Source organism: Lingula anatina, chromosome 7 (assembly GCF_051362555.1).
Source record: "Lingula anatina isolate TDL-2025a chromosome 7, LinAna3.0, whole genome shotgun sequence".
In the NCBI taxonomy this organism is placed as follows: Eukaryota; Metazoa; Brachiopoda; class Lingulata; order Lingulida; family Lingulidae; genus Lingula; species Lingula anatina.
Window position 1 is genome coordinate 19,701,123 of NC_141773.1, and position 15,402 is coordinate 19,716,524.

Genomic DNA, 15,402 nt, shown 5'->3' on the forward strand with positions numbered 1-15,402 from the left:
CACGTATCAAAGCGCTAAAACAATGAAATCTTTTCCAGTTCTATAAAAAGTATTCAAACTTTCGAAATAATAAGGATATGACCAAATTACCTTCTGCCAATAAAGTCGACTTTTTAAAAAGAAAATGAAGAGTAAGAATGTGTTTATTTAACTCTTAAGTAATAAATAAGGCTTGGTAAACAAGAATTCAACATTAAATTATCAATGAATGGCATATATAATTTGCACTAAAACTAGATCCCCCACACTTCCGTTACACAAATTATACCAGAAAGAACAGTGCACAAAACATACAATAATGTATCTTTAAATTTAATAATCACGATATTAATCATGTTTGATAAGTATAGAAAGTACCATTTCTCAGCAATCTTTCCATTCTTTCTTTATGTACTTCAAACAATCTGTGGTTACTCTGAAAGTAATACGGATTCTCAGCTTCACTCAGCTCTGGTTCATAGCTTTCTAAATCCATCATGACTTCATCAATATTTTCAGGAACACCATAATTTGGCATCTTGAGAGACTGGCTTTGACTGACAATACTATTATGCTGAGAAGAATGACCAGATCCTGCACCGTGAATAGCCTCGAACCCATTCTCCACTCTATTTCTACCAGCACAGTTCACATGTTGAGTATTGTTATTATCACTGAGGATGTTAAGGTGAAGGTCACCTAAGTCACCTATGACCTCTGACCTTTCACCATTATAAAAGGCCACAGAGGCCGTAGACGGGCATTCTAATCCTTGCTTGTGGGGTATCCTTGAAGTAGCAGCATGTGTTTTACATAGATGCGAAACCTCTTCCCTGATAAAATGGCCTCTGTTGCCACAGTAACACATTTTTGGTTTTGTGGAATTAGAACTTTCTTTGACTTCCTCGTCAGAGCTGACATCTCCCTGTTTAATATGTAGTCTGTTAATTCTCTTGGAGATGGGAAGACAGTCCTCACAATAGTCATCATTGCTCCTGAGCCTCTTTGTTCCTCTGTAATAAAAGAAAAAAATATTATATTTAGATAGCTCCACTAACAATTTCATGTTGAGCAGCAGGGTGAAGATAAAGTATATAATATTTAGACAGTTAAAAAGACAGCAATTATCTTAGAAATCCTCATGCGATGCCTAAATATTAATCACTATCTGAAAATGTTTCATTCTTGTTGTAATGTCAAGTTGTAAGGAATTTACCTGGAAGACTGCATGCTAAGTTCTGGGAGTTTTCCAGACATGTTTTCAACATTCAACAAACTGTGCTCAACAATTTCATCATGCATGCTGCATCGTGCTACAGATGTATTATTGGTGATGCATGGAATCCCAACACAAATTTCACTGGAAAAATAAATAACAAATGATCAAATATAATCACAGCAACACAAGCATTTAAAGAATGATTGGAAAGCATCTAGATGCACCAGTAGAATTATTTTTCTTTTACTCTCTGAGGATTATTTTCTTGGATGTAGTTTTTCCCTGATATTCCATTTATATACTTCTCCCCAGAGAACTCCCAATTACATTTGATCACCAGCATGCTCTGTAAATAATAAAAACCGTTATTAAAAATGTTAGAGCAGAGAGATAATATCGGGCCACTATTTATAAATTCTTTGACCATAAAACATTACCCAACATTACAGTGAATAGGTTTGCTACTAAATGGTTGATTATTTGGCCAAATAACCCACCAGCGTTTAACCTAAATCCACTATCCGAGAACTCATCATTGCAAAGAAATATTCTGTGTTGGTCCTTCCTTACCAGCCCAGTAAAACTTTCACATAACGATTGACACAGCTGGTGCTGCGTCTCACATCAGCTACCTTGGACTCGTGCAAAATTTGCAAGTCATTTTCACCGAATAAAAACCCTATCTAAGTTGAATATATATTGTTTAATACTCACCATTATGTATCGACTCAGAAGCAAAGCTTCATATTATTCTTTGTGGAAGATTAGACTGAAAACTGGAGAAAAAATATCGTAACTTGACACAACATACTCACATAATCTACACAAAAGGAAACAAATGCACATCGATATTTATTCTTCGCCAACACATTCAACACAGTGGGTTGTAGCGTGTTGCCTGGTGTAGACTGTAGTCCTGTCCGTTTTGCTGGCGTTTGACTTGATTGCTCGGTTTGAGAAATCAACACCAAGTACACCTGAGCACGCAAATAGACTTTGTTAGATCATGGCAGCTAAAGAAGAATCGCCTACCATTCCTAAGCGAAGGTAAGAGACCGATTCGTAAACGACAAGCGTTGTCATGGGTCGACCTGATTACTGTACCGGTGTTCCTCTACTCTTCTTCTGATCCAATTACACAACTGCATGCATGCATTTAAAGAATATTTAAGGTATTCTTACTTGTTTGCTTTTAATGTTCAGTCGTTTGTTATCTTTAAGTGTAAAATTTGAGTTTATTGTTTAAATTCCTCGTCCTTATCTTGCCGCCGACCTTGACCTTCGCCCAGTCACCCCATATCCTAATTCGCCCTGCCCACATCGTAGTGCGGGCTGTTGTACGCTGGTTGTCTTACTGTTAGAGTACAATTGCATAACATAGTGTGTGCGGCTGGGTGGGTGGGGGGGGGGGGGGAGGGGAGGCGCATGCACGCATGTAGAATAAGATTTAAATGGTATTACCTTTAAATGCAATTTGTATAATCACTGGCACTACAGTAAAACAACATAAGTTATGATAGCAACGATATGAAGGTTTAAAATCATGGGAGAGCAAAATGAGTTCTCCTCCCTGTTACCAAAGTCAGTCACTGTAGCCACCCCACAATGTCTAGATCTTATCAATGATCTGCATAGTTCTAGCTCTACTATCACTGAAGATTATCCTAATTAATTTTGCAGCACTTTCACTTGTTGTTGACAGTCACCTGATTTATCAAAGTTTTTATTATTTTCCATGATATGCTGGAACCAGGCATACTGCCACAAATCCACTCTGACAATTTGCATTTTATTTATTTATTTATTTATTTATTTATTTATTTATTTATTTTTAGATTTTAATTTTGGCAGCTTTTGGCATTAAAATTCTTGGATTGACTCATTTTTTTAAAAAAAAATACGTAGCTAATGTGAGCCCATCCTTCTTTCCAAAAAGAAAAAAAGGGAGATAAGGTAGACTAGCCCTCTTTCCTTCAGAGAAAGGACACAGGACACTGAACCCAGTTAATTCTTTTTAAGATTACGACATATATTTGGCATATCATTTATTTTTAAAATCATGATTACTGACTAATGAACTTGAATTCAACTTCTAAAACCTACTTGTAAGTCACAAGAGAACAATTTCAAGTCACTATCATCTCATTTTTATGTGCTTTTTATTTGTTATACATGTACCAGGTTAACAAAAAGAAACAAAAATATACCATCAACATTTTCACATTTTTTTAAAATACTGTACGAATATCTGTAAGGAGAATATTTTATATTTATTTATTTATTTATTTATTTATTTATTATTATTATTATTATTATTATTATTATTATTATTATTATGTTTATTTTTACAGACAGGAACTGTTGAAATGGAATGGCTGGGGCTACAAAGATTCTAAATTTATGATCAACAAAAATGGTCAAGTAGAGTTCACTGGTCAGAGGTAAGTGGTTGCACTCACAACTGAATAGACTAAGCTTGATTAAAGATAAGTGCTCACTTTCACAATTTGATAAACTTTGCTTGAAAAGTTTTAAGTCTAGAATTGTGTTCATAAGTAAAGGTAGGGAGAGAAGTTAAATTTGTCTGTATTGTACGGGATTCATTGAAACAGTGCCAACACAGTGACTTTAAAAAGAAAACATATTCAAAACCTAGTTATTGGAAGCAAGCCATGTACTTAGTAGCAAACCTTCCACTCCTGATGATTCCATTATGAGGATGATATGTCCTATGTTTTCTAGGTACAAGTTGAGTGGTATGACCATGCCAGCTATGATAGACTGGATGTCACAAACTATGGGCATCACACTTGACCACAAGTCCCCAGCACAAGTAAGTGGTCATTGCGAGTGGCAGTCTGAATTATTTGGTAGTGTGTGTGTGTGTGTGTGTGTGTGTGTGAGTGTGTGTGTGTGTGTGTGTGTGTGTGTGTGTGTGTGTGTGTGTGTGTGTGTGTGTGTGTGTGTGTGTGAGAGAGAGAGGTGGGGGTCCTCTTAAAGTGGAATTCCCAATGCAAACCATAAACCTTCCATTTGCTGTGTGTTTTCAGCCTGATCTCACAGCAGCAGACATTCCCAATGCAATCAGAAATGAGGCATTTTTACAAGATTTGAAGAAAGCGGGAATTGACTTCTCAGATGACTGCCAAGACAGGCTGTTCAGAGCTCATGGTTAGTACTACACAGTATTAGAAAATTATGACCAGAAAGCTTCAGTAGATATCAAAATGATATGTATGGAACATTAAGCCTGATTAAGCTCTGATTTTCAGTTATGTGGATTTGACAGAGTATTTGTAAAATGTCTGACATCATTCGAATGCACAATTCCTTGACCTGCAGCATGGAATATGCTCCTATTAAGAACCTTGACAATAAAATGAGTACCCAGTATGCTTAATGCAGAATATAAGCACAAACACAAATTCTATATCGAACAATTATATTTGTTCGTCATGAAATGAGATTGCACAGTGGGCATGCGCATCAGTCGCATGAGGCAGGAAAGTAATATCTTGGAATTTTTATATTTCAGGCCACACTCTTCATGAGATGTTCATGCTACGCGAGGGTTGCTTTGAGAGAATTCCTGATCTGGTAGTCTGGCCTATGTGTAATGGCTGCTGTGAGAAAATTGTCACCTTGGCAACCAAACATAATGTAGTCCTCATCCCATTTGGAGGTCAGTGGAATTCCAGGCCAATTTTTATGAACTATTTCAGAAAAAGAAACTAAACACTGCCATTCTTAAAAATTGGATAACATTTGTAACTTAAATACACACTCTGCTAAAAGGTTCAATTCACACTTATTTTAGTGCACTTACTTAAAAGAATGTCTTCAACATCTTATGCCCTTAGAGTTCAGATATCCTTTCTGTGTTTTTAAAGCACTAAAATCCCATCTGTATTATCATTATCTTCATAAGTATGTTTATCACATTTTTATAGATCTTTGTAATGAATTTGAAATATGCGCTGACCATGTGGATAACTTTCATTTTGTCCAATAGGTGGCACCAGTGTGTCAGGAGCTTTGGAGTGTCCCATCAATGAGAAGAGGATGATAGTGTCTGTGGATACATCACAAATGGTAAAGTTCCTTATTTTATATTGATTAGATATTTATTAATTAAAAGTAGTAAATTTTCTCCTATGCCAACCCTGGCATCAGATATCTATCATAAAGTTGATATAAAGATGTTCAACACATGCATGTACATGTGCACACTTGCACACAGAGGGAAGGTAAGAGCAAATTGGCTGTTTTTATAAGTTAAACTCTATGTGATTTGCAAACATGTAATTTTAATGTTTAGTGGTGACCTGTCAAGCAGCATACCTCACTACAGTCCATGTGTTTCCTTTATGTGATTACTTTCAGCTTTTATTTAATGTCTCTATTGATTAATTACTAAAAGCTGTTGCACCCCAGTTTGCACCCCAGGGAGATGAGATTGCTTCATGTTGGAACTGATCCAAAAAGACCAGGGGTGATCTCATTTCTCAGGTATATCAGGCTATGATTACCTTTCACCTAGGACAAGAATCTGATATTGTAAAACAACAGAGATGAACAACATCCTCTCATTTACTATTTCAGAACAAAATCTTATGGATAGACCCCAACAACCTGACTGTGCATTGTGAGTCTGGCATCATAGGACAGGACCTGGAGAGACAGGTAAGTGTATACTGTACATTGTGAGTCTGGCATCATAGGACAGGACCTGGAGAGACAGGTAAGTGTACCAGTATACTGTACATTGTGAGTCTGGCATCATAGGACAGGACCTGGAGAGGCAGGTAAGTGTACCAGTATACTGTACATAGTGAGTCTGGCATCATAGGACAGGACCTGGAGAGACAGGTAAGTGTATACTGTACATTGTGAGTCTGGCATCATAGGACAGGACCTGGAGAGGCAGGTAAGTGTATACTGTATACTAGTATTGTGAGTCTGGCATCATAGGACAGGACCTGGAGAGACAGGTAAGTGTATACAGTATATTGTGAGTCTGGCATCATAGGACAGGACCTGGAGAGACAGGTAAGTGTATACTGTATATTGTGAGTCTGGCATCATAGGACAGGACCTGGAGAGACAGGTAAGTGTATACTGTATATTGTGAGTCTGGCATCATAGGACAGGACCTGGAGAGACAGGTAAGTGTATACTGTATATTGTGAGTTTGGCATCACAGGACAGGACCTGGAGAGACAGGTAAGTGTACCAGTATACTGCACAGTATGAGTTTGGCATCATAGGACAGGGCCTGGAGAGACAGGTAAGTGTAATGACATATAGGAGTGAACAGGTCACCACTTCCTCCCCTTTTATCCCACACCCACAGTTTAAGTGTTGCAAAATGCCCTTACTGCACATTATTTCCTAAGTGATATCCTAAGTGTAACAAGATTGTAAAAGAAGATTTTTGGGATGCAAAACAGGTACCACATAGACATTGAATATTTATTCTGTTTCTTTTTTATTGGGGGGGGGAGGGGGGGGGGGGCTTTTCTACCCTAGGTAGTTGGTGCACCAAACACAGGAATTCCCTTCTGTTTATATAATTAATAAATATTCTTATATTATCTAACATTTCATCTTTTTGTGTCTAGCTTGCAGAGAAAGGCTACTGCACAGGACATGAGCCAGACTCCATGGAGTTCAGTTCACTGGGTGGCTGGGTAGCCACCAGGGCTTCAGGAATGAAGAAAAATGTTTATGGGAATATTGAAGATTTGGTAAGTGACCTAGGAAGTTTAAATTCTGTTATTATTTTGTGTATTTAAGACTTTATAAGTACATTTATTTGAATGAACTACTACTTCTGATTGGGCTTTGCAAAGTTCTCAAAAGATGTAAGTTTTCAAATATGGTTTTAAAATGGTCTACATTTTTTGCCTCTTATCGTCAAGGGCTGTTCATTCTAAATCTTTTTAGCATGTGCAGTATTTCAAGTGCGTGGCTCCCATAGTAAATGTTTTCTTCCTGTTCCAGGTTGTCCACGTGAAAACAGTGACTCCCAGAGGAGTGATGGAGAAGAGCTGTCAGGTTCCCAGGATCTCTGCTGGACCAGACATCCACCATTTTATCATGGGCTCAGAGGGTACGTCACCTCATTGGAGCTAAACCTTTATGACTTAAGGTCGCAATGATCAGGGTTACTTTTCTGTTTTCAAATAGCATTATTTCTTAGATTTAATATTTATTAAACAGAAGTTATTATATTAACATTGATTTAAAAAAAATAAAGTCATTTATCTTAATTGTGCAAAAGAAATTTTGTGAAAGAAGGAAGATTGCTGTACGATGCTATAGTTGTGGTTATATTATATTATATTATATAAACTCTGTTTAATACAATTATGCAGTTTAATTTCAATCATAAACTGAAGATATGTGACTCTGTACTTGCAGGTACTCTAGGTCTTATCACAGAGGTGACACTGAAGATCCGTCCCATGCCTGAGTGTAAAAAATATGGATCCATTGTATTCCCGAACTTTGAAAACGGTGTCAAGTGTTTGAGAGAAGTTGCCAGACAGGTAAGTGTACCTGATACTGGCAGATCCAGGTACAGAAGCTAAGGAAGCTGTGTGTATCTGCTGTGCCCTTCCCTGGATTGCAGCCATTGCACAGTAGAGGAAATATGTGCAATTCATGTATTTTATGTTGTTATTTTTTAACATTAACATTATCCACTGACCACAGGCCAAATCCAAACGATATTAAATTCCTTTACTGGCCACAAATAGATTCTGAGACCCTGGTGTCCAGTGAGCTCAGTCAGCTAAAAAGGTTTTTGATCCAGGCGGTGATATCCATGGCATTCTGTTATTAGATACTTGACTATATTCAAAGAGTGCAATGTGTTTTAGTAATATATTTTATCTTTGGCGTTTTGGACATTAAAAACCAAGTTATTAAGTTTTTTTAAATATAAATAACTTCCAGAAACAAATGTTGTTATTACAGTTGGTCAGTGTATGTTGGTTATTTTTCAGAGATGTGCCCCTGCCTCTATAAGGCTGATGGATAATGAACAGTTTCAGTTTGGTATGTTGTGTACAATTTATTGCCTAAATAGCTATTCCATGTGATTTACTTCGAAACTGCTGTGTAATATTCTGGTGTTTTTTTTTGCATAATGTTGATAACAAACTAACAAACAATCTAACAGAACCAAAAACATAGCCTCTTTTTTTTTTTTTTTTTTTTTTTTTTTGGGGGGGGGGGGGGGATAATGATTTTGAGTATGTATATGATATGTCAAAATGATGTCTTATATATAATCTGAATTATAAATAATATATGTAAACACAGAAACACACATTAAGAGTCTCATCTCTCCCCAGGTCATGCATTGAAGCCTGAGGCCTCTTCCATCTTCACCAGTTTTGTAGATGGTATCAAGAAACTGTACATCACCAAAATCAAAGGTTTTGACCCTCACAAACTCTCTGTGGCTACACTGCTTTTCGAGGGAACCAAGGAGGTATATATATGTTTGTTACTGCAATAGCCTCCTCAGTTGAGATCATGTAACATTATATATCATTATTGACCAAATATATTGTCAGTTGTTGACATCCTAACTGTCATCAAAAATATTTTCATATTTCTTAAGGAACAAATTTTGATCCGTATATTTTTATCTCTCTGCAGGAGGTGGAAGCTTCAGAGAAAAGAGTTTATGATATTGCTGCTAAATTTGGGTAAGTTGGCCTTGCTAAAGAATGGTACCTTATGGAACATTTTCTATTTTATCTGCAAATCTGTCACACAAAGGTTCTTCAAATGAATTTTTGGGGAAATGAACATATAAATGGTGGCTCCAAATCAATTACATCAAAAAAAATATTTGCCCTGTAATGTCTTGGTAGACCTTGTGTCATCTAGATATTACCAGGTTCTTGAGCCTGCAATGCTGCCAGAGTTTGCATCATGTCTTAGAAAATTTTTGTTTAATTCCAGTGGCATTGCTGGGGGTGAAGACAATGGACAGAGGGGCTATATGCTCACCTTTGTTATTGCCTATCTTAGGGTAAGTCTACAGAAAAACAGTGTGCATTTGAAATACAGGGGGGGTGGAAATTAAAGGACAGAGTATGTATTTGTTGCACAGGGAGTGTAGTGATTGTTAGTGTTAGATATAATGTTATAGGTTTTGAAGTACAGAAGGTGTTGAAGAATGGTGACATTTCTCTTCGGTTGTCTTGGTATCAGTTAGGAATACAGAGGGTATAGGAAGAAGTATTATTGCTCATCTGAGTAACAGTAGTATCTTCAAAGAACAGTTGGTCTGATGACCGATATATAGCTGTTGTTTGATAACTGTTTTTGAAACTTTGAATGTATAACACAACTGATGAAACTCTTTGCTGGGTTGTCTGAGTCTTTATTGTACAGAGAGGACACGCGCACATGCACACACACACACGTACACACAGCTCTGTCACCTTTGCAACCAAACTGTTAAATTAATCCCATGTTCAAGTGTATTAAATGTGTATTGGTTTCTGCATTAAATCGTCTTGTTTGGATGACCAACATCTTTCATATGTTTCAGGATCTTGGGTTCGAGTACTATGTTGTTGGAGAATCATTTGAGACATCAGTACCTTGGGATAGGTGATTATTTATATGTTCTTCAATCTAAAGAATAACATAAAAGATGATGATAAGTTATTCAGCTATCATATAAAATATTCATTAGAAAATGATTTCTGTCATTTCGTATAACCTATTTGTGGTATAATTCAGAATCAAGACACATTTTTGTCCAAGTTATCGAAACAATCACTCGAATTTCAATATTTTCTTTTTAGATGGAAAGAGATGAGAATTGGTCACATTTAATCCAACACTAACTCCATTTCTTTCTATTTTAGAGTACTTGATCTATGCCGCAATGTAAAGGACAGGCTGCAGCGGGAGTGTAAGGAGAGAGGAGTACAGTACCCACCCCTCTCCACATGCAGGTAAACTGATTAAACGTCATTAAAAAGAGGATCATTTCTAAACAGACGTAATGTATATTTGACCTATGAGGCGTGCCATTTTTACCCTTTATCAAGGGACTAAGATCACATGACTTACCCCAGATTCGAGCTCCGGAAGTGGTTAAAAGGTCCTGCCTCATAGGTAGAAAACTCATTTAGTGTCTGTAGAAAATATTTTTTTTCATCATCATTACACAAGAGACAAGAAAAAACTGTTTCTCCAGAATTGAGAGCACATTGCTGTTTTCCCCTCAATAAAAATGTGTATGTCCTTTTTTTACTATTTTATGTTTGTGTGCATTTTTATATATAATAAATGTAATTGAGTATTTTTCAATTTTATTTAATATTTCATTCTGTATTACTGAGTAATTTAAGACTTCAGCATCTAGGTGATAGTTAAATAATATATAATCATGAATTATTAAGATATATAACACATTTTCTCCTGCATGAAATCTTTGCTACTTATCTTTCTGCCAATCTTGTGTAACAGAGGCATTACTCATACCTTACACACAGAGAGCCAATAGACTTTTTCAGAAGTGTTTTTAGCACAGACTGTGCTAAGTTGCTGTGGTATAGCAGGGTGCCTCTGCTTTCCATAAACAAGGTTTCACTTTTAAGTTTTTTCTTCCAGAGTCACTCAGACCTACGATACTGGTGCTTGTGTGTATTTTTACTTTGCCTACAACTACCGTGGCCTGTCAAATCCTGTACAGACATATGAGGATATTGAGGTATGGTAATTGCTTAGTAGATTTGGATGAATCATTTAATGAATTACCACAAAACAGAGTTCTTTTAGTAATACATAGAGTGCTGATTTAAAAGTTTTGAAAAGATAATGGGTTCAAGTTGGAGAGTTCACTTTTAGGAGTTACTTAAATGATCTATTTGAAAAAAGTTAGTTTTAGAATGATAAGGTGTTTGAAAATTTTATTGAATAAATTTCACGTTTACAGTGTGTATGGAAACATAAACATTTTAAACACTTATTTTACTATGGAAAATTAAAGGTCATTTAAATTTGCATCAACAATGAAATGGGAAACATCCCATTGAATATACTATTTACTAACGATTTTATTTATTGAAACATGATTAATTTTTTAATTATGACAGAAACACTATTAATAACTGTACTATGCATATCAACCACCTGTAAGTAATTAGTACCACCAGCTTGTACGCTGGCGGTACTCATGGTTTTAGTCCCGACCTGTCTTGTCCGGCTACGTTGGCTCCGCCGGCTCCGCGTACTGGCGCCGGATACAAGTCACCGTTACCGCTTCTCCTCCTAAGACCACAAGGACCCCTGTCCCCATCTCTTGGATTTAGGTCACATATAACCTCAACTTGAACACCCAGTTTTTTTTGTCTCAGTCGGTGCATTGACCTGGGCGTGACGCTCGTTGAAATGCACCCTTGTCAAAATTTTTAAAAATTCAATACCAATTATCTACCCTACGGAAGGAATTATGGGAAAAATTTCTACAGACGGCTTTCCAAAAGTCATATGTGTAGAATCTGATTACAAATATGCCCTTGGATTTTATCTTTGACCTTTATTCCAAGGTCAAAGGGGCCAAAATTTAAAAAAAAAATTTTTTTTACGAAAAAAAAATTATTTGCGCTATTATTCAGACACTACACAGACTTAACCAATAATGTTATTGGAAAGTGTTACCCTTTGGGTTATCTTTCATCTCCATGAATTTGGGGTCAATCAGTGCATTTTCACGGGAGTAGCGGCCATAAGATACCGAAACTGAAAACTGTCTCTAATTCGGAAACCATTAATGCTAGAGACCCATTCTTTTTTGCATTTTGTAGAGCATGTTAAGCCCAACATTGGATGTGGTCTCCGTTTTTTTTGTATTTCATACGGTTTTCGTGTTATGCTGTATTAAAAAGTACATTGTGGTGGCACATTATTGTAACTCAGAATTGTAACATATAGTCCCTTATATCTCCAAAACTGGCAGAGATAGGTCAATAGTTATAGTTTAAGTTGAATAGGAAGTCATTTACTGGCAATCTAAATGTGACCTTGAAATTGACCTTTGACCTACTTTTCACCATGAACTGAACTTTGCAAATTTTTGTTCCCTTTTATCTCCAAAACTGGCAGAGATACATCAATAGTTACTATTAAAGTTGAATAGGAAGTTATATACTGGCAATCTAAGTGTGACCTTGAAATTGACCTTTGACTTACTTTTTACCATGAACTGAACTCTGTTAATTTATTTCCCTTTTAACTCCATACCTGGCAGAGATAGGTCCATAGTTACTATTGAAGTTGAATAGGAAGTTATATACTGGTAATCTTACTCTGATCTTGAAATTGACTTTTAACCTACTTTACACCTTAAACTGAACTTTGCAACTTTTTTAATGCTTATACTTTCAAAACTGGCAAAGATACGCCCATAGTTAATATTGAATTTGAATAGAAAGTCATTAGAGGCAATTTACTGTGACCTTAAAATAGACCTATAACCTACTTTTCACCATGAACTGAACTTTGCAAATTTTTGTTCCCTTTTATCTCCAAAACTGGCAGAGATAGGTCCATAGTTACTATTGCACTTGAATAGGAAGTCATATACTGGCAATCTAAGTGTGACCTTGAAATTGACCTTTGACCTACTTTTCATCATGAATTGAACTTTGTAAAATTTGGTTTCCTTTTATCTCCAAAACTGGCAGAGATAGGTCCATAGTTACTATTGAACTTGAATAGGAAGTCATATACTGGCAATTAACTGTGACTTTAAAATTGACCTTTGACCTACTTTTTATGATGAACTGAATTTTGATTGTACCATTTTTGGTTATTTATTTTTTTTGCATATTTTGAGAATTCTTGTTGATTGCATTTTATAGAGCTTGTCAAGCATAAGACTGGTGGTGGTGTCTCTTTTTTTTGGGGGGGGGGGGGGCGGGGTCCATATGAATGCGCTTGCTCCAGCTGGTGGTACTATATCAGGAGGCGGTATCGCCTCTCTGATCCTCTAGTTTTATTTGTTACAAAAACATCAAAACAGTTCAGATGTTTATATTTCAATTTGAACAACTTTTGTTCTGAACTTGAATTTCAGACATGTGCAAGAGAGGAAATACTGGCTAATGGAGGCAGCATTTCACACCATCATGGAGGTACGATGACAGTCATCAGATTATTTCTACTCCACCCCTCTTCCCCTAGACCAAACTTATTTATTTTTAAATTCATAAAACTTATAGTTATTTCAATCTGAAGCTTTTAAAAACTCTTTTAGCACCTTTAATGTCTGTCTTCATTACAAAAATTGATGTGAATGTGTTTTCATTCCACATAAAACTTCGCGTAAAAGTAATTTTAGTTTGATTTTTTTTCCAGTTTTGGTTGAACATATATGACACCCAACAGTTTGATGTTTTTCACTTTGATAATTATTAACATCTGCAAAAAAATTTAATCAAGCAGAAAACATGTTTAGCCATTTCTTATTTATTTCACATAAATGTTAAAAAATACTTCATCATTTTCAGTTGGAAAAATAAGAAAAAGGTGGTTGGAGCGCACAGTGTCCAAAACCGGTCTGGGTATGATGAAGGCTGTCAAGGAATATATTGACCCCAAAAATATATTTGGCAGTGGCAATCTTGTTGGAGATGTGGAAGGTGACCGTCACATGACAGCTTCTCATCACAGTAACACAGTTATGCAATCAAAACTGTAGGAGGCAGCACTAGTCAATATTTTCAATCAGATTAATGATTGTTCCAATTATTTCATTCATAGACATTATTTAGATGAAATTTTAACTCAGTTTATACTTAATTATGCCAAAGTTTACAAAAGTCCAATCCATTTATGTTTTTTTTTCTTTTAATTTGCTTGAACTGTTACATGCAGTGGAAGTTTATTTCCATATAGTATACCATTATCTTTAAAGATATTCCTACAATTTGGACTTACCTTCATCTTTTAAAATGTAATACTGCATAAAAGTTTTCATCTATTATTTTGGATAATGAATATCTTTAAAGATAATTCAGTTATAAAATTGCAGTTATTAATTACTATATCAGCAATTTATGTATAGTTAATTGTATCAATTTTGGTAAAAAATGGAATTATTTTAGGCAGTGAAAGTACATATGCATGGAATTTTTACTTCGAATCCCTTTGAATTATTTCCTCATTATAAATATATAATTTTCAAGTGTTCCTTCCACAACACAGCAAGAAATGAAATTATTAATAATTTGTGGGAAATTTATTTTTTGAATGACAGTTTTTTATGAAAAATCTAGCATGAATTTGTTGAATCCTCTTCAATAGTGTATGGTAAAGGAAGTGATTGCTGAATTGTAATGCATTCTGCAAGTTAGGCACGAGTCAGAATATAGCTTATAGCGGCGCACAAGCCAAGGTACGCCGACTTCCAAATACGTGTCTTTAACATATGTTGATTCAGTCATGAACTGAAAATTTGTAAATCTTAATCATTACTGCTAGGTATCACTTTGATAGGTCCAGATATGAAAGATATATGAGGAATAAAAATGATCAATATAATATCAGTGTTTTTCAATTTATTTTAATTCCAACCGCGATGTACGAGTGAGACACGTGCTATCTTTTGGATATGGCATGTAGCCTGACAGGTTGTATATACGTTGTGTAAGACAAAGAGAAACCAGGTTTGCCCCACATAATCACTGACTGTTACATTAACGTCACCTAAGTTAAGCCTACCCTCTACCAGGGTGAGTGATAGATCTTTTTAACAGATATTCACAGATATGTCTCTAGCTAGATAGATGGTCATTTTCAGAGCAAACAGCACGTAGAAACTGAGTTTAGCTGAAAATGACCATCTATCTAGCTAATGACATATCTGTGAATATCTGTTAAAAAATCTATCACTCACCCTGCTAGAGGGTAAGTTGCTAGGACGTAGCTAGATCGCAGGGAAGGAATCGGGAAGGAGTTCGTGCGTGAGGAGCACGTCCATCGTGCGACTTTTGAAGGACGCAAACAGCACGTAGAAACTTTTCGACATGATCAACAGCCGCTACGTGCGATCTTGCTACGTCCTAGCCGGACGCAAGGAACCAAAAAACCGTGCGTCCAAAACGTAGTTGGGACCTAGGCTTAACTTTTCGACATGATCAACAGCCGCTTCGTGCGATCTAGCT

General features: G+C 36.0%; 2 protein-coding genes across 3 annotated transcripts; one reads left to right on the forward strand and one right to left on the reverse strand.

Moving 5' to 3' along the window:
• Positions 1-125: 125 nt before the first annotated feature.
• On the reverse strand, positions 126-2,178 carry LOC106176334 (uncharacterized). Of its 2 annotated transcripts, none has more exons than XM_013558672.2 (3): positions 2,014-2,178; positions 1,196-1,339; positions 126-992 (listed from the first exon to the last, which is right to left on the reverse strand). In XM_013558672.2, the coding sequence occupies exons 2-3, from the start codon at positions 1,279-1,281 to the stop codon at positions 332-334; spliced, it is 747 nt and encodes a 248-aa protein (XP_013414126.1). In that variant the 5' UTR covers positions 1,282-1,339; positions 2,014-2,178; the 3' UTR covers positions 126-331. The 2 variants fall into 2 exon arrangements, with proteins under 2 accessions (XP_013414126.1, XP_013414125.1); XM_013558671.2 differs by having other exon boundaries at positions 1,913-2,067.
• Positions 2,085-14,781, forward strand: LOC106176332 (alkyldihydroxyacetonephosphate synthase, peroxisomal). Its single transcript, XM_013558669.3, has 19 exons — positions 2,085-2,245; positions 3,550-3,639; positions 3,941-4,031; positions 4,249-4,369; positions 4,734-4,880; positions 5,211-5,290; positions 5,801-5,881; positions 6,820-6,945; positions 7,202-7,310; positions 7,622-7,749; positions 8,209-8,260; positions 8,560-8,699; positions 8,870-8,919; positions 9,179-9,248; positions 9,774-9,835; positions 10,096-10,185; positions 10,847-10,946; positions 13,314-13,371; positions 13,747-14,781. Exons 1-19 carry the CDS (start codon positions 2,205-2,207, stop codon positions 13,935-13,937), a joined length of 1,827 nt encoding a protein of 608 aa, XP_013414123.2. The 5' UTR covers positions 2,085-2,204; the 3' UTR covers positions 13,938-14,781.
• Positions 14,782-15,402: the final 621 nt, after the last annotated feature.